At 41.7% G+C, this 22503-nt stretch overlaps 1 protein-coding gene across 1 annotated transcript; it reads right to left on the bottom strand.

Annotated features, from left to right (window-relative positions):
• Window positions 1-172: 172 nt before the first annotated feature.
• Window positions 173-19602, bottom strand: ccdc88aa (coiled-coil domain containing 88Aa). The gene is made up of 29 exons (XM_069665529.1): window positions 19540-19602; window positions 19365-19456; window positions 17788-17893; window positions 14691-14760; window positions 14118-14176; window positions 13954-14037; window positions 13496-13636; window positions 13052-13230; window positions 12013-12094; window positions 11057-11215; window positions 10622-10768; window positions 10332-10476; window positions 9520-10131; window positions 9225-9430; window positions 8928-9122; window positions 7620-7750; window positions 7399-7540; window positions 7116-7289; window positions 6650-6811; window positions 6208-6485; window positions 5939-6082; window positions 5639-5825; window positions 5275-5420; window positions 4967-5059; window positions 4052-4263; window positions 3200-3280; window positions 2394-2633; window positions 2151-2216; window positions 173-1877 (listed from the first exon to the last, which is right to left on the bottom strand). The coding sequence occupies exons 1-29, from the start codon at window positions 19600-19602 to the stop codon at window positions 775-777; spliced, it is 5499 nt and encodes a 1832-aa protein (XP_069521630.1). The 3' UTR covers window positions 173-774.
• Between the last annotated feature and the right edge of the window lie 2901 nt (window positions 19603-22503).

Below are 22503 nucleotides of genomic sequence, written 5' to 3'. Positions count from 1 at the left end.
GTGACTGGTCGGGCATCCAATAAAGGCACCGAGTGGTCAAAGGCTCTTCTCTTGCGGTGTTATAAAATAATTATAATGCGAACACACATTTTACATAGAGGGTTTCTTTATTTAAGGGAAAAATAGCATTCAGGTACATCTTTTATTTTTATTGTTATAACATGTACACAGTTTCTCACATATGAACGTCACAAGTCCCCATGGCTGAATTTGAAATTTAACAGACACAGCAATCAACATAGGCTATAATAAATTAAACGTTCTGTAAAATAACAGCACATTAATAGAAACAGCACAAATTAACAAAATATTTTGGCAAACACAAATATATTATTACATATGTAATGATTGTCAGTGTGGTAAATTAAAGGTAAACAGGCTTAAGTCACAACAACAATTTAATTCTTAATGGGCAGGGGGAGATATCTATCCTATCCATATGTCTTAACTTATATTAAACAAAATTTGTGCAAAAGCAGCACCAGAATAAAAAGATAATACTGTGAATCTCTCGATCTATTACACAGGTATATGAGCAACTTTAATGCTAGTAATGAAACTCGAGCAGTGGGGGGAGAAAAATCACAACTAAATATACCTAAACATCTTTTATTTACAACTTAAGGTAAATTCAAACCCAGGTAGTCAGTAAAATAACATAAAGAAAAATAATAACTGAGTCTAAACTGTGTGCTTCAGTTGATGTGAAAACAGCGGCCTTGCAGCTTCTTGCTTTTTTTTGAATGATACAATATTCACATGTGACAGCTGCTTTTATGCAATTGTGAGCATCTTGTCCTTCTCCTCCAGCCCAGCTGTATGATCTGCAGTATGACTCTGCTCCTTTTCCAGGTTGAGTGTTTGTGGTGTGAGAGGATCAGACTCCTGGCTCTCAAGTGGACAGTTTTGCACCAGAGATGGATTCAGACAGATAAAGGTCTGGTTATTGCCAAGGGCATCCAGACTAGTTGTTGTGGTGACCACAGAATCACTGAAGATTGTATTTGAGAAGACAGAGTTAAAAGTGAACGAGGAGCCAAAAAGTGACTCCTGCACAGGGGATTTGGGGTCTGTAGAAACAACAACTGTTGGGTCTCTGGGAGGTTTGACTGGAGGAATGGGCTCAGGCTCACTGGTTTTGGTCACTGGTTCTGGTTGTTGCTGACCCGCTGTTTTCTCCTGATTATTGCTCACTTCTGAAACCTGGACAGAGGGTGGGTCCATCTTGACTTGCACTCTACAGTCGCTATTAACACTAGAGCGCCGGGACGATCCCTCTGCTGTGGAAATGACACTGCTGGCTCGGGGGAGACTTTTTGGTGACCTGGACCCTCTTAGTCGCCCCTCTTTCCCCAGAGGTGTGGAGAAGCAGTTTAGGCAGCCAGACATTGAGGAAGACTTACCCTGAACATACAGCACTGTGATAGGTGAACAGGCTGAGGCTCGAGTAGTTTCAGCTTTGCTAGAGCTCAAGTTTGGATTCATCCCATTAAGTCCTTGGTTTATCTTGACTGTGCCCCCTGAATCTGAAGAGCGACGTGTCACTTTCACTCTTGAGCCCCTTCGGATGCTCTTTGTACCCCTTGTGAGCCAGAAGTCCTGAGAAAGCCCAGGATCTTTCTGCTTTGGTACTGACTGCATATCTAAAGTCTGACTGTTGATGATAGGCATGGTAGCGGCTTTCTCCTTGTGCACCTGCTGCTTCTGTGTGTGCCGGGGGGTGGACGTATCAGTAGGTTGCTGGTAGGAGGAGGAGGAGCGTCGTGATGGGGGCTGCTGGACGGGGCTGCTGCCATTTGACCACGGCTCATTCTCCAGACTCAGGCTGAACTCGCCGCTGCTCTCGCTTTGGGCTCGACTCTGGATGCCATTGAGCCCTGTAAAGAGATTGTAATGTCTTTATAAAGAGCTACAATAAAACAGAAACATTCACATCCATTATTATAACATCTAACGTAATATTGTAAATGACAAACAGGGGGCAGCACACTCAAGTCTCTCTGAAACGGTTGTTTGCCTCTGATGTCAGCACTGAGATTAACATAAAATGAGGTCATGATTGCAATTTGATGGATTTACTCTAATTCCTGAGCGGGTAATACATCTGTATGCTTGCTGAATCCTCTAAACAAGTATCCACAAGGCTTTACCGTGATTCTGCAGCTCATCATTGTCCTCAAATCCAGATGGCACAGCACTGTCATTGGAATCCTTGTCTGAAGGGCATAAAATGAGCAATCAGTCAAAAGTTATATATGATCGTGATGCTTCTCAAAACTTCCCATGATGCCCATAATTGTGTTGTCTTTACTTTAGTTTTCGCTACTCTTTATTCAAGCATCTAACTACTGAAGATGACAACAAACAAATGAGTTTCTGGCCAATGCTTCTACCTGAAAGCCAGAGCTCAGAAATGTCAGTGGTGTCATTGGTTATGGTGGCTTTGGGGTCAGACCGTATGGATGTGGGATGGTGAAGGTGGAGCATGGACAGGATGGATGTCGTAAGGGATGAGGTCAATGCATTCTTCCTGTCCTCCTCCATATCTTCATCTGAGCCTTCCAGCCTCTCTGAGCTCTCTGCCCTCTTCCCCTCCTCGAACAGGGCCGAGGGATACGCCAAGCTGCTCAGGGCTGCAGTGTTGGACCAAGGAGTGGAAGAAGTGAATGAAGGAGGGGGGACAGACAGGTGAAGTGGTCATGGAGATTAGGAGGTATTTTTGTTCTATGGTGTGAAAACATGGATGCAGGGATGGTTGGCTCTCTCCCACAATCTAGGTTTGTGCTTAATGTTTGCTAAAGTACAGCTGGCTCCTGTTAGGACAGAGCTCATGCAACACCAGTGTCCTCCTGCAATGCAGCATTTCTTTGACCTCAACTGTTCTAATAAAATACCCCAGATTGTCTTCATATCTTGCCACAATGCCAAAAAATGATTGCTGCAGATGCTTAACTCTGTAATATATTTATTTTAAATTAGCATGGTGGAGTAAGACATAGAAGAACACATTAATAACACATATCTATTGATTTTACTAGCTGAAAAATATGAATCCTACTTAATCCAGGTGTCTTTGGTGTTAAGGCAAGTAGTAAATGATGAAAAAATAAAGCATAGATAAACCTAGTGCGATTGAAAGTCTTGAAATAACAGGCTACAGTAAATATGATGGCAGACACAGCACCACAGTTTTTCTTACACATGGAACGACGGAAGAGGGACTTGACTTTGTCTCTGTCCTTCATCCTGTTCCTCATGCGGGGAAACATTTTCAGAGTTGCTATTTAACAGCAAGTGCAGACACATGGGAGGTAGACAGAGGGATGGATGCAAGCAGAGAGAAGGGTTTAGGAAGGAGAGGAGAAGACATGGGAAAGAAGAATAAGAGGAGTGAGAAGTAGATTAACACACAAGATAGACACAGGGAAGACATATTGAGGACGGTCGAGGAGAGATCACAAACTTCATGCATCAGGAAGAATGACCCTTTGGACACGACAAACACATGTGCTTGAATATTAATTTAACTTTGAAAAGGATTGTTAAAAGATAAGATAAAGGCACGTTTTGAATATCTTATTTCTCCTCAGTATTTCCAGCTTTCGTAAAACGTCAAATAAACTAATTAAAGCTGCGATTATGTTCAGGTTTCACTGTGTGAGGCTGTGTATGATGGATAAATGCACATGACAACAGAGCTGGACCGGTTTTACTTCACAATACATTTATTTGAATTTTTTCTTCTTCTTCCTTGAAAGATACTGAGGTGGAGGGGCAAGTTTTGTCAAATTCTTTAAGAATGTCTGTCCTACAAATTCAGCTCTCTCTGTAGATGGAGCTGCGTTGGTTATTAGCTTGAAATTGCTTCTCTGTTCTCTTGCTGTGAGGTAGAACTTATATGAACACATTCCTGAATGATCTTTGCACCCTGCCTCTGATGATGATTTTACTTTCTGGGCTGAAGTGCTGTGGGCACTTTGGTACTTTGATGAAACAGGTTCTGCCAAGTCAATGGGAGATGATCTGGTGAATTCAAGACGGTCATACTCACTGCTGTTACGTCGGGGTGAGATGGCATCAACTACTAAGGTGGAGGCTGAGCCTCCAGAGCCGTCTGAGCTGATGAAGGAGCTGTTGTCGTGACAGGGGAGATGGGGCTCAGCAATGCCTGAGTGTGTTGGTGTGGGTGGGGGGTCGAGTCCGTGCTCACGGCTGCTGGATTTAATCAACTTCTTCAGTTTGAGAGTGATCCAGTTTCCACGTCTGTGGGAGGGCAGACATAGAAGAGGAGACAGAAAATGTTACAGATTAAGACACAAATAACACACTCAGGGGGGCGGCTGCAGAGAAAAAGCATCGGGCATCAGGCAGGCAATCACCTCAGACAGATGAAAGCTTAACTAGCAATTAATGTTAATGTTTATTTAATCTTTAGATTTAACATTGGATACTTAAAGCTGCTGTAATAAATATCTATATTTCACCAAGTGGTTAAAGGTGACATATTTTAGCTTTGCAATCAATTTTCTATTGATTTCAATTTTCTATAGATTGCAAAGAGGCTCAGTGGTAGAGTCGGTCGTCTCTCAATCAGATGGTAGGAGGTTCGATCCCTGACTGCTACAGTCACATGTCGAAGTGTCCTTGGGCAAGTGACTGAACCCCAAATTACTCCCGGTGGTATAGCCATCGGGTATGAATGGATGGATTCACAGATTCCTAATTTAGGTCATTGCTGTGAATGAGACATGTAGTGAAAAAGCAGCTTTGAGTGGGCACAAGAGTATAAAGTACCTGTACAAGTACAGTCCAGGTGAGGAGGTGAATGACGATTGGTCAATTTCAGCAAAGTAGAAACCTGCAGCTGTTCTGAACGGCCCATTTCAGAGGCTACCTAAAAATAATCAATGGCCAGAAAGTGCTGAAGGAAAACAATTACACTTCTATTCACACACTGTCTTCTTACCTGCGAGGGGGCGATGGCTCGTAAAACTTGTACTGGTCCATTATCTTTTCCTCCAGCTTCTCTTTCTGCCTCCTCAAATCATTCAGCTTGTCACTGAACAGACACAGACGGGGAGATACCGAAGATACATCATCAGTTATAAGGGTGGGCTTGCTGTTGATTACAGTGGTGTTATAGTGTTCAAAAAAGGAACATATTGTGCTGTTTGTTTATTGCATTAACAAATTAGTGTTCCCTGTGATGTAATAAAATAATGATCATATTTCATGCAAAATTATCAAGACATGGTGTTAGCCCTATCTGCTTACATATACTGTCGCTCTTCAACGTGAAACAGATCCTTGCTCTCCATCGTCTGCTCCAATAAGGTCCGGTTCTGCAGCATCAGGGTCTCAATCTGGCCGAGCAAGTGGCGATTCTCCTCCTCCAGGTTGCCTTTTAGCTGGCCCAGCAACTAAACATTACATAGACAAATAGACATATGCGTATATGCATTAAACAAGATACACACTGTCATGGATTATAAAGACAAAAAAAATGCAACTCTATGCAGCTTAATGAGCCTTGGTCTCCCTGACAATAAGTGTGCTGTGGTTAAGAAGCAGTTACATGGTAAACTTATATTATATAAAAGGTAATTTCATGCCAGCTCAAGCTGCTGCATGTCAGTACCTCACACTGGTTGGTGAGCTTTGTAGAGGAGATGTCCAGCTGCTGAAACTCCTTCTTGAGTTTGGAGAAGTCGGCCTCCAGCCAGGTGTGCTCCAGCTTGGCCTCATTCAGCTGGCTCTTCAGCTGCTTGTGATCCGCTGTCAGCAGCTCATTATCGTTAAGGAGCTGACGGTACGTCTGGTTCAGCCTTAAAAAAGATGTATGTTGATGTATATCCGACACAAAGCACACATCTAAGCATTAGTCTAAGTGTGCATTAGCGTGTACTTTATATGCTCCAATGGGTACATGCTTCCTCACCAGTCCTTCTCGTCTCGGAGCCTGCAGCACTCTGCAGCAGTGGTCCGGTGCTGTTCTTTCTCCAGAGCCATCCTCATCTGCTCCTCCTTCAGGGCTTTCTCCAGGTCCTCTAGCTTGGTCCGCTTCTGCAGAAGACTATTATACCTGAAGATACCATCAAATCCACAAAATACGCATAAATGAACTTGAAGGAATGTCGTACCACATGCCATGAAAATTCATCCATGCCTCCTAGAAGGTAGTTGTCTCTCCTTTGCTCATTTCCCCACCTGTCCTGCAGCGTGCGATGCTCCAGCTCCAGAGTGCGATGGGCATTTTTCAGACAGCCGTGCTTTCCCATCAGGGCCTCATACTCCATGGCCTGCCGCTCATGCAGAGCTGCCAGCCGCTCGTGATCTCTAAGCAGCTGCTCGTGAACACCGCGCAGTTCTTCGCGCTCCCGTATGGCGCTGTCCCGCTCACTTTCTGTCCCTGACTGCTGCTGCTGCAGCTGAGCATTCTGGGCCATGAGGGAGGCACTCTGTGAGTTCAGAGTGGATTTTTCCACCTGGAGAAGAAAGGGAGCATTATTATATTATCAGGAGTTTTGTAGCTCAGTGTGTACTGTCTGCATGCATACTGATGCAGTGGCATTTGTTATATATTTATATGTGTGTGTCTAAGGGCTGTTATGCTGAGTGTATCACAGAGTATTATGTGTTATCGTGGCACCTGCAAGTTAGCATTGTGTGTCTGCAGGGCAGTGTTGTTCTCCTGCAGTGATGCAGCCTGTCTCTGCAGGGCGAGGACCTGCGCCTGCTGGCTATCTGACTGACTCTCAAGCTGCTTCAGCTGGGCCTGCGTAGCCTGGCGCTCTGCCTCCAGTGTCGCATTCTGAAGAGAAGAAGGCAGGAGAGGACAGGAGAAAGAGAAGGACAATTGAAGAGAAGAAAAGAGAGACGTACAGCGTGGATAAAAATATGTTGGCTCTTCTAAATATAGTACAGTGTGACTGTTTGCAGGAGGTAGAATAAAAGCCAGGAGGCAGAAATAACTTCATGCTCACAGTAAACTGTTTGTTCTATCATTTACTTGTATTTTTATCAATATAAATTGCTAGCGTACTTAGGAACCAGTAATACAGTTACAAACTGGTCGCCGTACAGTTAATCTACTTTAATAAGGTATAACCACTCACATTCCTCTCCACTTCAATGAGCCGGTCTTTGAGTTTCAGCAGTTCCTTGGTGGCCTCCTGGCTCTCACGCAGCCATTCGCTCATCACCCTGCCCGTCTCTCTGGGAGGGGTGGAGCTCGATGTTGTCCACTCTTCCTCCTGCCTCTGTTGCAGGGCCTCATAGCTCAGCTTCACCTGTGGGGTCAAAGAGTCAAATAATTTGATCTACAACAAAATATTATATATTTTTCAAAGATTTATTTAAAGGGACACAAGCAAATATACATTTTATGCCATGACTTACAGTCCTGAGCTCCTGGCGCAGCTGCTGGTTCAGGTTGGAGGATTCATGCAGACGAGCCTCCATAGCTGCCATCTTGTCATCTTTAATCTGAAGAGATCTTTTCAGACAAGACTCCAACTCTGACTCCAGCATCTTGAACCTGCTGTGTAGAAAAAAGAATAAATGATAAACATTTCTCATCATATTCACTTTTAAAGGTACAGGATGTGGCAGTAAAGCACCTGTTGTCTGGTGCCTCTTGTTCAGTTTGTTGTGTACTCTCCTGGTTCAGGACTTTCATTTCCAACTCATGGGCCAGTCTCTGCAGTTCGTTGTCTCGCTGCTGGCTTTTCAGCTTCTCACTTACCAGCTCCTAAAGATGGAAAGTGTACATGGATTAAAACTTTAGATGTTTTTTTCTCGAAGAGCTCAGTTTTTTCTCTTTGCGGGCACCTATGGCTATCAACGGTAACAGCGGGAGCACACTTCCCAGATATCCAGACAGTGTTGCATGTGGGACGTCCACTGTTGGCTGCGGTTGTAACTAATTTTCCTCGCTGACGGTCGCTTTCCAATTTAGACTGTTTGTCTTCCTCTGAGCGTCAAATTTGTTTCTTTTCCTTTGGATTTTCACATATTTTTGAAGTTGTATCTGTAGTCATCGATCTTTTCTATGTTTGTTCAGACATAGTAGATTACTGTTTACTCGCAACGCTTGCAGGCGATAGATAAATGGTAAATGGACTGTACTTATAAAGCGCTTTTCTAGTCTTTGCGACCACTCAAAGCTGATTTTACATTATATATCACATTTACACACACACATTCATACACTGATGGCAGAGGCTGCTACATAAAGTGCCCAACTGTCAATCAAATATCACATTCATACCCTTTGGCTATGCCACCGCAAGCAATTTGGGGTTCAGTGTCCCAAGGACACTTCGACATGTAGCCTGAGGGAGCTGGGGATCGAAACTCCGACCTTCATTTTAAAGACGACCGACTCTACCACTGAGCCACAGCCGATAGTGACTTTTATTTTATACAGACATTTATTTACATGAAAATCTTTGAGATTATATCTTTAATAACAAATTTAATCTGACTGTTGAAAAAATGGCTTTTTAAGGTAAAGAACCCATTGTTCAGGGTATTAATAATTTAAGAATTATATGCAAACCTGGTTAAAAACATTAACTACTCACAAAGACAGAAAAGACCATTGCATTTGAACATCCTTCCTAAGAAATATTCACAAAAACCTATCTAAGTTACTGTCACTGATTAGGTAATGCAAAAATTCACCCCTAAAATATTAAATATTTTCACTAATTTTTTTTTGTTCTCATATTTCAAAATAAATGTTGTGGATAAGGAAACTGTTCAAATCAAAGCATCTCGTCATAGGTTCAATCTGAGAACTTCTGTGAAGCACATGCACACAGCTGCTGTAAAAACACTGCACTATCAGTGAAACGTCAGGTAGGTCAGGGCAGATTATTTACTCAGTCAGCGTAATCTCGACAGTACAGACGTCATCCCCTCACCTCTCTGAGGGTGGCCAGGGTCCTCTGGTCGATAGCAGCTTGCTTGCTCAGTTCTCTGTTGTCTCCCTCCAGGCCTTTCACCCTCTCAGCAGTCTCCCTCAACCCCTCCACCTCCTTCACAAGAAAACGCATCTCCCTTTCCAGACTGGCCATACAGACGTTGCTGCTGTCTAAGTTGGCTTCCTGGATTTCAGCCTGAGACAGAGGAAGGTAGCAGTAGCCATTTTATTCGAGGGCGATGTAAAGGGTCTCAGGTTAGCAACTGACACCTTGCCTCCAAAAAACAAGTCTGCCTACCTGTTGGCGGAGTCTGCGATTCTCTTTCTCTAGTTGCCTCTTTTCCCTCTCCAGCACAGTGATTTCTTGCTCTAAACTTTGCTTCTCTGTTTCCAGTTGCTCCAGACGTCGTGCAGATATCCGCAGTTCCTCTAGAGTGGCCTGAAGACTGTGGTTCTCTGCCTCAAGCTCCTGAACCTCTGCCTCCAGGCGCTGAACTTTCCGCTCTAAAAAAACAGGAGAGTGGTAGACAGAATAAACAAATACGTAGATGTATGTTTGTGTCACTAACATTTATTTGAAATGCAGTACCTACCAGTGTTCTCGAAGGAAGTCTGCAGATGCTGATTAACTGTGTCCAGGGCCTTACACTTGGCCTCCAGCCGCTGTGTGTGCTTGCTGGCATAAGAGGAGCGTGTTGGCAGACCTGTGAAGATGCTGTCATGGCAGGGACTGCTGCTCTTTGAGCCAGGGGAGTGATCCCGGGATCCAACAAAACAATGGAGCCTATTGTGATTATTTTCTAAGACTTCCAGGTCAGACATGAGTTCTTTAAAACCATCTCTACTGTCTCCATCCTCTAGCTGTCCTTTCTCCTGAATATGAAGGTCTGGATTATCCAGACCAGCCTCTCCTGCATGTCGTTGCTGATGGCAGTTTGAATCTCCATTCTGAAGAGATACATTAGTGCAGTTTTCAACCTGCAACGCTGTGTTTTCACATGTTGCAGCACAGTTGCTGGTACTACAGCAGACCTGAGAGACCTGTTTACACTCAAGGTGTTGGCTGTGTTTGGGCTGTGTGCTGTTTTTCATAGAGGCGGCTCTGAGCTCCTCTATGGTCCTTAAGAGACTTTGGTTCTCCTTCTCCAGCTTCAGCATCCGACTGCGGGTCCTCTCACTCACCTCCTCGCTCAGAGTCTGCTGGCCTGTCCACAAACACATGATGGACATTACAATTACAGACTAGTTAAAAGTGCTTGATGCAGAGTTAGCGAACTCATGGATACATTTGTTGAGTTTAGCTTACATAATGCACTTATAAGATGGCTTATACACCAAACCACATCCACCAATCCCCTCTATTAATTCTCCCTTTACTTCATCCTACTAATGCCCCAGCTCTTACCCTGAGAGTTCTCAGTGGTCTTGGAAAGCTGCTCTAACTCCCAGCCCAGGTGTTGGGACTCCTCCATGCTCCTCCTTTGAGCCAAACACAGAGTCAGGTTCTCCTCCTGCAGCTCCTCAATGCGCCTCCGATCTGCCTCCCTTTCCTTAAATGGGGACACAAAGTATAAGATGAAACAAATCAATCAACAAATCTCAAAGTGGACTTATGCATCTAATTAAACATTTCAGATTTGAGTTTTAGGTTCAAAACAAGGCAATACAAAGGTATCAAAGATGCAGATGTCTGACCTGTTCCATGTCGTGGACTCGGGCCTTCAGCAGCAGACTGTGCTTCTCCAGCTGGTGGATTTTATCAGAGCGTGCCCTCCAGCCCTCCAACTGATCCTCCAACACCTCTTTGGTCTCCTGTAGCACCCTGTTATCCTCCTTTATCTCCTGAAATACACACACATAAAAAAGAACCCGTAGATTTGTATATTTTATCTCCACTCATTGAAAGTCATTGCTTTATATCTCCATCTGTCTTTTATTTTCATGTTGTCCATATCCTAGGAAAACCCTCCTTAATTATCTTAATAGTGAAGTACTTGATACCTCTTACTTCTTATCATCCGAAAAATCAAAAATACATAATTGCTTCATTAGAGTATTCAGCTGAGTTCCAAGCATATATAATCGAAATTGATATTTGAAATTGTTAAGCATTCACAAGACTTCACCAACCTCCAATTTGGCCTTGTAGAACTCAATCTTGTGCAGTTGCTCCCTGTAGCGTCCCACTTCACTCTCCAGCTTGTCGGCCTTTATGGCTCTCTCTCTCAGGGCGTCCAGCTCGTCACGGTATGTGCGGGCAGCACGGGCGTCTACAAGCAGCTGGGAGTTCTAGTGAAGAGTCATTCAGAGGCATGATTTATAGAAAAAACGTATGTGTAACTTGCAACATTCTTTCTCAGCTAATCTTGTATTGTAAAACGGCATTAATATTAATGTTTTAATATTTTAAATACATCAAATGACTACCTTTTGTATTGGGGCTACTTGTGGTGGCAAGAATTATCCCAAAACTAAAAAATCGTTTAGGGTCTTTCAGCTCCTTGTTTTGGTGTTACAGCCATTGTTTCTGTCTCTGTGTGGCATGCAGCTGGTTTTAGCTAGCAGCTGACCTCCTGTATCTGCCTTGAACCAAAGGACATGCAGACATTGTTAGCGACTAGCTGTTGGAGCATTTAGCCACTAAAGGGACAGATTTCCCTCAGGAGTTGGTCAAGACTAAATCAAAGCTATAAGAGGGTGGATACTTATTAATTGGCAAAAAATGAATGTTAATGTTGCACTGTCTGAATGTATAAAGGTCACGGTCAATGTTTCAAGGTCGTGTGGGCCCAGAAGTGGCTCCTTCAATTTCCAGTACGGTAGTAGGAAACACATGAACCATGATAGCTTGTCAAGCAAACCACGGCTTGAACATAGAATACAAATGTAGATGGCCTGTTTAAACAAATCCATAGAAGCTTTCGTTGTATCTCTGAGTTCAGAGGTTTAAATGTGTTGTCATTAAGCGCTGCTCTGCAGCAAAGTATGGTGTGCAATAATCTGTGTAATCTGCAGAGCGGTCAGGAGGTTACTGCGTGACACCATCAGAAGGAGCTTCAATCGTGTCTTTTATTCTTCCTTTATACCTCCTGCTGGATCCTCTTCAGCTCTGCCTCCATGTGCTCCAGCTCATGTCTGCAGTCCAGCATCTGCTCACTCTTCTCCTCTCTGGTCAGATGTGCAGAGAGAAAGACAAACAGCCAGGTTGGTTCGTGTACATTTTAATCCTGCACATTACTAAATACATGGATGAGCAGCACAATAACACAAATGCATTGCCTCTTTTAATTACTTTAAAACGACAAAGAGACTTTCATTATGAAGGTTGCTACAAAACTTCAATTTCACAAACCTAAAAATACTTGATTCAAACGAAAAGCTTCCACATAAGCTCCCTTAAACCCTTTATTATTTTCCTTCCAGCTTGGCTCGTTCTGCGTGCAACCGATGCAGGAAAAGCTAGTTCAGGTTCACATGTATATGGAAATTAAAGACCTGCATAAGCCATATTACATGCTTTAAGTGATATATTGTGTTTGCTCAGAGGCAGCAGTATGTAAATCTGAGCATCCCAACAAGAGAGGACAACGCAGGGAAGAAGATGGGATGGGTTGGAAAGATGGAACTGAGATCTTGATCGGATCAGGATTACCGTGTGTGAGTGTGTGTGTGTGTGTGTGTGTGTGTGTGGGTGTGTGGGTGTGTGTGTGTGTGTGTCTCTGTGTGTGTGTGTCTCTGTGTGCTTTCAGTATCCGATGAAATTCAGGGCCAATGTGGGTCAGTGGTAGTGCACAGCCATGGAACCTGCCAAGCAGGCGGTAATGTGGGCCAAACTCCCTGGGGCATCTCTAGTATCTCTCTCTCTCTGCCTCTCATTCACTCTCTATTGGCAGTTCCCCAGAGGAAACACTTACTCTTTTTACTAACAGCCGTCCTGTAGAGAAACTCATCCACTAAGAAACAATCTAAAGTTTTAACAGTGGATTTTACTCTCTTAGTATTTTAGAAATCGACCCCAGTTGGATCAAAAAAGGGAATTTGTAGACTCACAAATAATACAAATTGACAGAAAAATGGCCAAAAGCCAACTTTGTTGTCATTTTTTCTTGTCAGCTCGATACTCACAGTTCTTGTCTAAGACGTCTGATCTTGGCCTTAGAGTCAGCCAGCTCCACAGCCAGGTGTTGCTGAGTCCCAACCTGCTGCTGCTGTATGCTGGGAGAGTAGCTGGCCGACTGCGGGCTGGAGGGGCTACCGAGCAAGCTAACAACACCTTCCTTTTCCTGCATTAGCTCTACTATAGTCTGCAAAAAGAACAGATGCATGACTCAGAAAACAATTTACCTCTAATAATCTGTGCTTTCAGAATAAAAGCGTGTTGACTGAAAGTGTTTCACTGTCTACAAAGAAATGTCTTATTGTGCACACTTTCTTAGCAAATTATATCCAAAGTACAACTCCATGAAAAAATGTGAATGCATTATACACCGTTTCTGACAAGAAGCCAGATTTGCAGGGAAAAAAAGGAATCTCTTAAACTTTAAATAAAAAGAAAGAAATGGAAGATACCTCTAGCTGAGTGTCCCTCTGGTCAAGCAGATGTTGCAGGTGTGTGGCCATGTTCCTAGCCATAGCTTGTAGCTCATGTGGGTGCACCTCAGTGGACTCCAGCCAATGCAGATCCAGCACATTCTCCTGACTGTGGGTCAACTGGTAAACATGAGGAGGAAAGCAGGAAAACAGTTTGGTTGAAGGAATACATAGTGCCATATCCTAAGAAAGCAGCTAAAAGATGACAGACAGCTACCTCTTTCATTTTGCAATAAATACTTACTGGGAGTGTTTCGCTGATGTCAATGCCTAATGACTGATAGTTACAGTAGCTTTTTTTTAATCTTTCAAGAATGTTAAAATGTTATATAAACCTACTATAGCAATAGTGTTCTTTGTATTTTACACAAAAACAGCACAACTAAACAAAAAGACTCTGCTACATTTCAAAGCTCATGCCACATCAAGTGAGATACCTCCTGAATGTGTGCAGCGATGGCAGCTTTCGTGTCAAAGTCAAGTGTCTGGATTCTCTCAATATATTCTTCTTTCTTCTCACTCTGTAAATAAAAAGTAGACAAGTTCATGCAGTCTGTTTCAGGATTTCTGTTCCACAAATGGTCAGACAGTGAGCGATTACCTGGACTGCACATCCCAGCAGCAGCAGCAAAAGCTTCTTTATTTCCTCCAGACTTTGTTCTGTGGAGAGTTTTGAAAAAAAAAGTTCATTATCTGAAATAATTCTTATCAGATGGAGCACTGAGGGTTGCTGACATGGATTTAAGTTGAATAAAGTGCTGGCTGGTGAATTTGGGTCACCACTTGCCAAAGCCTTTCTATCAAGAGCGACTGTGCTTATCAGACTGATGGAGTGCAATTGAATTTAAACAGTATCAGAGAGAGAGATGTCTGTGTGTCTGGAAATACTTTGCAATGATTGAAAGCTGTTTTGGGGTAAAAATGTACCAAAGTTTTACTGTTCACTACTTAGCTTTTTTAAACTATTTTACTATTCAGAACTATGACTTGTTAAGCATTGTTGTAGTACTCTTTTGTAGTTTCATTGAAAGGGATTTTTTAACTGAGGTAATTTATAGGAAATTAAAGCAGAAGGTATTGAGTAAGAGCAAAAGATTCATCAGGCTTCTAACCATACTCTGACTTTGCAGCTCCAATAGAGACAATAGATGAGGAAAACCCTGAAAGAGCATACCACAGTAGGGAGTCCTGCCAAGCAGCAGCACGTTTGGCAAAGGAATCATGATTAATTGTCTCAGATTCTCCTGCAGAAATAAAGAGAAACAGAGAGGGCGGGGGAAATGGGTCGAGAAAATGAACATAAGCACATTTTAGGCTGAAACAAGGACAGAACACAACACTTCTTGCAGTCCAGCCAAAAGTTCTTGAAAGGACAGGGATGTATGTATGTATAGCACATAGCAGATGCTTAAACACATGTATAGAAACGCAGCCAACAAACGGAGGAGTGATCTGAATGGGTTGATGGAAGTGACAGTTTCCCTGGTACACTGGTGAATGCCACCAAAACTTTGTATCAGGCCGGAAGTGGCTTGCGTTCATGTCTATGTGTGTACAGTATGTAAGTTTGTGTGTATGTAAAAGTGACTGTAAATAGCTCCTAATGAGGATAAGTGGCCTTAATAAGTTCAGGAAGCTATTACTTATTCCCAAGGGCAAAGAAAGCTACAGTTGCAGTCATTTAATGTTTGATGTAATTCTGCACAAACAGTCACATTTTCCAGTGACTGTTACTGCAACCATTTAAGACAGGTTCATCCTATGGCCACGGATCTCCCATCATCCTCTCTTTTCCTAGCTTATGTGTGATTATGGAGTACAGTACTGAGGGCAAGTCTCTAATCTTTAGGGGTATTAGAAAACTCTGACCGGGACACTTGAAGGAAGTGAAGAGAATAAAAAGTGAGATGTGTTAACATTACAGGGCCTAGCAAGCAGACTTAAAAACATCACTGTTACTGAATACCTACCAACTGTATCTTATTAGGCTTCTTTCTGTTGAAAACTCAATTTATCAACAATGTCACTTGTTGCTGCACTTTGGCAATCGAATGGGCTTTGACAGAGTGTTTAAAGACCAGGCAGCAAGGCTCTAGAATAGCAGTGTGGATCATGGGGTCAACCACTTTGGTCCACACTGTAAAATCTCAACAGCTTTTGGATGGATTGGTATTGTTTTTTTGTTTATCAGTAGGATTCTGTACACATGATCATGGCTCCCAGAGGATGAAGCATACATACTGACTTTGCTCATCTCTGAATTTGACTTAAGTGCATGCATGAGGTCAAATTTTAATTTAGTAAAATAAATCCATTATCTACACCACGTATACTGTTCAGGGTCGGAGGATGGTGGACTGATCACCAGTCAATCACAGGGCCGACACATAGAGAGAAACAACATTTCATGCTCACATTTAAACCTAAGGGCAATTTAGAGTCACCAATGAACGAAACTGTGGGAGGAAGCTGGAGTGCCTGCAATGGGAGAACATGCAAACTCCACAAAGAAAGGTCCACTTCATCCGAGCCGGGACTTGAACCAGGAACCTTCTAGCTGTGAAGCAACAATGCTAACCACTGCACCACCATATTTGTTTAGTAAAACGTCTTGAAATAATAAAATGCATGGCTGTGAAATTCTGTAGAGCAATTGCAAAGAAGACAATTAGGATTTAGAGTGAAATACCCTCACAACTTTTAAAGTAATAATCTCTTAGATTGTCATTAAAATAAATGTCTGTTAAGTCACTATCTATCGTTGAAGCCTATGGCCCACTGAAAGCCTTTGCATTTGCAGTATTCCAGACTGGGTGTCTGTGGCAACATTCACGGAAAAAATCACAAGCGGCGCCCAGTTAGTGACGTGTTTTCCATCCCCCAGCAGTGGTTGGTCTGCCAGAGAGGGTAGGCGGAGCTAAGTGGCTGCTTTTCCGGTCTCTGCAAGTGTTACGAGTAAACAGTAAACTACTATGACTGAATCAACAAAGAAAAGATCGATGACTACAGATACAACTTCAAAAATATGTGAAAATCCAAAGAAAAAGAAACAAATTCGACACTCAGATGAAGGCAAACTAAAAAGGAAAGCGTCCGTCAGCGAGGAAAACAACCGGAGCCAAACCTGGACGTCACACATGCAATGGATGTACTGCAATAAACTTGAGATCCATTGACATTTTACAATTATCAGGTCATCATCAGGTCGAAATGATTAATTGTCCAATATTTTAGTTTATGACAAATTTCCATTTGTTATTGTAAACAATAAACAAAGACATTTGCAGGTATCTCAAATGACCACAGTTCCAGAGCGTGGCCAAACAAATCTGTCAATCAAACACGTGGATTGTGTGAGATTGTTAAAGACAATTCTTTTGGCCTTTGTGCCTTCATTCGGCATGACAGAGAGTCGGAAATGTGTGAGGACAGAGTGGGGACGAGAGGCAGCAGGGGGTCGGGACACCTCCTAAAAAAAATTTTTTTCTTGAGTCCAAGGGCTGAGAGCCATGCATTACAAAGTCACTGTCATTTAGGTTCCAGGGTCGGATCTTGACCTACGAGGGTCAGGATCAAGCCTGGGGCCACTGTATTGTGGGCTGAGCCTCAGTCTGTACATGAGGTGAGCGCCTTAACTGCTAGGTTAAACTTGAGCCCCAGCTTTACTAACTTTATCAAGATTAATTACAGCAGAAACACTTGTCAGACATTCTACTGCTGATATCACATATACTGTGAATCTGTTGTAACTAATGAAATCATTCCTTTGCAGTGCTAGTCTGAAAATCTTGATTGTCCCGTCCCCATCAAAATTACTTTTCTTGTGACATTAACGTCTTAACAGATGAAAGCTCTGCACGATTTGTACTTAATGTCTTTGACACAGACAGAAAATCCAAGCATCAACATCAGTGGTGAATCTGGTGACTTAATGTGTCACTCTAAAGCTCTGTCTGTCTGTGTCACTGACTGCAGCTTTACTCGGGCTCTCTGCGGCGCTCTAACCTCGCTGCTGTGCTGATTACACAGATGTGTACACGGCTGATATTTAGGGCATGCATCTTAACAAGAACTAGTTGATCTGCTGGGACACAAGTGCTACAAACTATGTGGTTTGCGCATGTGTGAACAAGAGAGGATGTTGTTAGAAATGTTGAGATACTATAATCTGATTTGGTGTTAGATGTAAAGATTAGCAGGTGGTGACTTGGATACATTATATAACATATAATATGGCTGAGACATAAGGGGGAGGAACAATCAGAACTCACCAGATAAAAGGTCTTGATTTGCTGGACGAGGAAGTTCAGGTTCTGGATCCTCTGACTTGAATCCCTGCTCGCTTTGTTTGCGCCCTGAGATGTAGCTGAGGGATTTCTAAAGATGGGATGCAGCATTAAGGCATTTTACTTGACATGTCTGCTATTCACACACAAATAAATGGTTGTCAGTGGAATAGAGTGGGGGGGGGGAGCTGCGAACTAGTGAAAGTCTTGGCTCAAGGATGCCCATGAAAACATGTCTGAGGTCCCTATTCAGTCCTAACTTTAGCCTGTGTGACGTCATTCCTTTCAGCCAACAAATTAGACTGTTCGAGCCAAATGGGGTGAAATTAGACTTTCCACCCAAAAGGAAATCTTTTAGCTGGATTCTTTGGGCTGACTGTAGTCTTGTGTTCAGCTGTCTTATACTATTTCTAAAATGTTATCATCAATGGAACGTTGTGCAGTCAAATAGGTCAGACTTTATCTCAGGGAACCAAATTCATTCAATGCCAGGGAAAAAAGACACAGACAGCCAGTATGGTTGATATACGGGGACTTTGCCTTAATACCTGATGCATGACATTTTTAGCCTTCCTGTCTCCATCTCCGAGCTGTTTGGCCTGTTTCTCTGCCTCCTCCTCCCTCCCTCCCTCCCATCTGCGTCCGACTGCCACTAAACACCAGCAACAAGGCCCTAATCCCAGAGGGTCTCCCAATCCAAGAGATTATCCCGCCTCTTCCCCTCCCCTCCCCTCCCTTTGGCACAGCATTGTTTTGCATTTAGAGCTGGTTATTGTGACCCTTGGGGGGATAAGTGGGATGAATGGATACTGTAGACTTGGGGTGGCCAGACAGCATTATCCACAAGTGCACTGGGTCATCAGTTTTTAACCCTTTCTTTGCAACTCATCAGTTTCAGTTTGTGCTTTATGATCAATGTCTGAAATGTTACTTAATCCAAACAGGGGGGCTAAAGTAATTCCTAACTTGCAGTAGTCTTTAACTCATTTTTAAACTACCAGAGGACCATAAGTTTGTGTTTGTTAGGGGTGAGCGTAATACCCTCAGAACATAAGGCACCCCAATCATAATCTCTTAAGTAGTGTCTTGACAGTTTCAGTGATGTCCCTCACGATGTATTGGAAGCCATCATGTCGGGTTGATCATTTTTTTCCAGTCAATGCCCCTCGCTGTAGGCTAAACTTCTGTAACTTTTATGCTAATTTAGCATTTTTTGAGAAACCCTAACCTGTAAGTAATGAGGAAGTTGCATTTAAAGAGTGCTGCAGACTACAAAGATCCCCTTTATTACTGCAAAGTAACAAAGACAGCACTGTTGGTGCTTGGATAAGAATGTTAGCAAACACGCTCAATACGTCATGAGGGAAAAAGATGCTCTTTAACAAAAAAAAAGACAGCTTTGATTGTGATGACTGACATTTTATCCAAGCGTTTCTCTTCAAATCATAACTCAATGAAATGTGCAATATAAAGGCTTCAAGACTCAGACTGCAAATCTGAGCATCCATCTGAGCACTGCCCTAACCTACATATATCAAAAATCAAATATAATAGTGACTTACATTTCTGCCATTATGTCAATCAAAAAGACTCCATCCATTAATTCAGAAAACTCCAAGTGCATGCCTCCATCTTTCGGCATAAATGTCTTCACCTAAATAACAAAGAGAGTAGTGCAGGGTGAGAGGATGATATCACAGTTTCTGGCAAGATATCAGAGTCCTCTGCATTACTTACCCAAGTGACAAGTGGGCTCAGCATGAACTGATCCAGACAAGGAAGAAAAACTCCACTTTCCATCGTTACCAAGGTTGTAGGTGATGGATTTAAACAGAATACTCCAGCTGTTTCAACCAGGAAAAGACAGTAGCTGTAACTAGCCTACATCTTCTTTAGAAGTGACTCAGTCCTGCAGAAGTGCACCAATCAAGTCGTCCCATCCATCTTTTTTCAACTAATAAAAATGTATTCCTGTCGACAGTCCACCCACAGACTTCTCTTGCAGCAGCTACATTCACGACATCCGGCCCTTTAAACGTCGCCAAAATCGGTGTCCAAGCACAGTCCTATCCGCATTTTGTCCCGTAAAACCGCACACTCACACACACTAACATCCTCCTTGCTCCACTGCTGCAAAGGCATCTGCCGTCAGTCGCCCTCCCCAACCCCTCCTCCTCCTCACAGCTTCCCTGCTCGTCACACAGAAAGAGTTAGCACTGTTGTTCTTTTCAAAAATATTAAACTACCAAAAGTTGAAATTTTAGCCAAACGTGCTAATCCTGTTGAAACATTCATAGTTAGAACAGGACAAATGAAGCGTTGCCTCACATTGGATCCAGAGTTTGAATGCACTGCAGCAGAAGTACTAATGGAGCTATCTGAAATATCTTTGCCTTTAATCTGTTACCATGACAACGGTACCCCCGCCCCTCCCCATCAGCAGCAGCCTCTTTCACGCGACAACAAAAGCAACACTGCTGCTAAGACTCCCATTGCAACGTTAGCCACTTAGCGGGAGGTGATGTTCAAGAAACTATAACGGGATTTACGACAGTATAACGACAACTTTTAGCAAAGTTCTAAATGTGTTTTTGCAATAACCATTTATTTTTTAATGTAATTGTTGAACATTAAGCCAAATAGCACCGCAGAAACAACAAACAAACAAAATGTCCCCCTATGTAAATTCCCTAACTAAGTATGAAGGCTTGATGATGTATCTCATAGGCTATACTTTAGTACACGGATCTTCAGCCAAGGGTGCCTGCTCAGAATGAATAAATAAATTATAATGTTTTATTTTTTTTTTCTGTAATTGTAATATGGTTCCTCCCTCCGGATACAACACCTTCAAACTCATCCTGCCCAACTTTTCAAGCCAAAAGTAGCAGCCTATGATGGTGTTATGACGCCACCTTGTGTTAAAAACTGGAGTCAACGCTGCAAATCGTCATAGAGGATTATTACAAATATTTTGTAATACTACACTTTGAATTTACAACAATTATTATTATAATTAAATTATTAGACTAAACGTATTAAACTTTAACATTCCAGAATTTGAGGACATTTTCTGTCCCACCCATGAAATTTCTAATAATCCATGCACAAAACACAAACACATGCACTTGTTTTGTAAATTATACTTGTTCTGAGACGAAATGTAAATAAAGTTGTATGAAAATGTGGTATTCAAAATACCAAATAGCTCTCAAGAACCCCTTAAAATGGCATTTTTCTCTTGTCCCACCTCCTTGATGACAAACTTGCATGTCAAATATAACTGTTAAAATAAGTTTTAAATCTACTTTGTTTTGTATGATTTTGTTGATATGTGTCTCTTGTAATTGTAAAAACTATTAGTTTAATCATCAACATATTTTAAATAATAGTAATTATGCACTTAAGTTGTGTCCCACAACATGTTCGCAACCCTGTTACCGAAACCTATTTAGCTATTTAAACCTATTTAAAGAAGAAAAACAGTGAGTCACATGACACACAGGAAATTACATCTTCAAACTATATGCTAACACCAGGGGTAGACCAAAGGTAAGTCCCCTCATCTATTTTTCATATTTTTCCAATCTTTTCAGCGTTGACTGAGTGTGTCACTCTCACCAATGCAACCCTGTTAGTCATATTATCAGAAGAAGACAAATGAGTTCAAAGTTTTCTTTTTAAAAAAAAAAAAATATAATTAAGTCTGTCCTTGACATTAATAGTGACATCACATTTCACAGCTAGCATCTATTCCTGAGATAAAGCTAACATTAGCATTGATTTGCAACCCTGTTACTGTATTAGAGTATGAATGACTGTATATATTCAACCCTGTTACTTTACACAACCCTGTTACTCTAATTTCAACTCTGTTACCTTATCATTTGTATTAAAATAATCTTAAATGATTTTCAAAGCTCATGAGAGTTTGACCTATTGTCCTTTTAATAGTTTGAGTGATTCTATGCATAATGTATTTTAGCAAATATGTGAAAATCCATACTGGAATTAGTAAAAAAAAAAAAACATGACTATTGAAAAGATTTCAAAAGTTGCTTAAATAATATAAATCGAGTCTTATCTGAAACTAAATGATTATTCAATGTGAATGTGACCTTCTTTACTTAATGGTAAAGGATTTATTTAAAAAAAAAATTAAATATACATTTTCAGGTTCCTGAGTATTTGTAAAAGGTTGCGCTAAGCATAACACACAACAAATAAAACAGGGTAGATTTTTCAAAAGTTTTGATGCCTAAATTGTCCTCCAATTCTGGAATGACCAGATTAGTCCGATCATATTGGTGGCTGTAGTTTTTGGTGATGTTGAACTGTAGGGCATTTTATAGAAAGTTGTTATTGTTATCCCATCTTTATAGATATAAATGAGTGGACAAAATAATAAACAATAATATTAATAATAAATACACCTCCAAGGAATACAAATGACACATAACAGTATTTGTATGGATTGGGTAGAAGACCAGGAGTTATAGATAAGTAATTTAAAAAATATATGTTCATTGAATGAAGTTATTTCATTTAGTCTAATTTATAAGCTTGTTAAAAGTGTTCATTAAAATTGCAACATACGCAATCTTAATATCACCACTGTAAAGATTTAGCTGACTAGGCTATATGTTTCTTTCTGGTTGAGAAATACAATATTGATCAATTTGACTAACCAAATAACCTGAT

This window comes from Semicossyphus pulcher, unplaced genomic scaffold (assembly GCF_022749685.1).
Source record: "Semicossyphus pulcher isolate SPU_LCO1_2020_fin unplaced genomic scaffold, fSemPul1.0.p SCAF_17, whole genome shotgun sequence".
NCBI classification, from domain to species: Eukaryota; Metazoa; Chordata; class Actinopteri; order Labriformes; family Labridae; genus Semicossyphus; species Semicossyphus pulcher.
The sequence above is the reverse complement of the archived record's forward strand: the minus strand, read 5'-3'. Positions and strand labels throughout refer to the sequence as shown.

Bases quoted from the DNA above. Each gene is read 5' to 3' on its own strand.
- ccdc88aa (XM_069665529.1), bottom strand. From the start codon at position 19,602: ATGGAAAGTGGAGTTTTTCTTCCTTGTCTGGATCAGTTCATGCTGAGC. The intron at 12,095-13,051 runs GTGAGTATCGAG...ACATCTGACCAG, and splicing joins AGACGTCTTAGACAAGAACT to AGAGGAGAAGAGTGAGCAGA. The intron at 6,083-6,207 runs GTGGGGAAATGA...TGGTATCTTCAG, and splicing joins CATCGCACGCTGCAGGACAG to GTATAATAGTCTTCTGCAGA.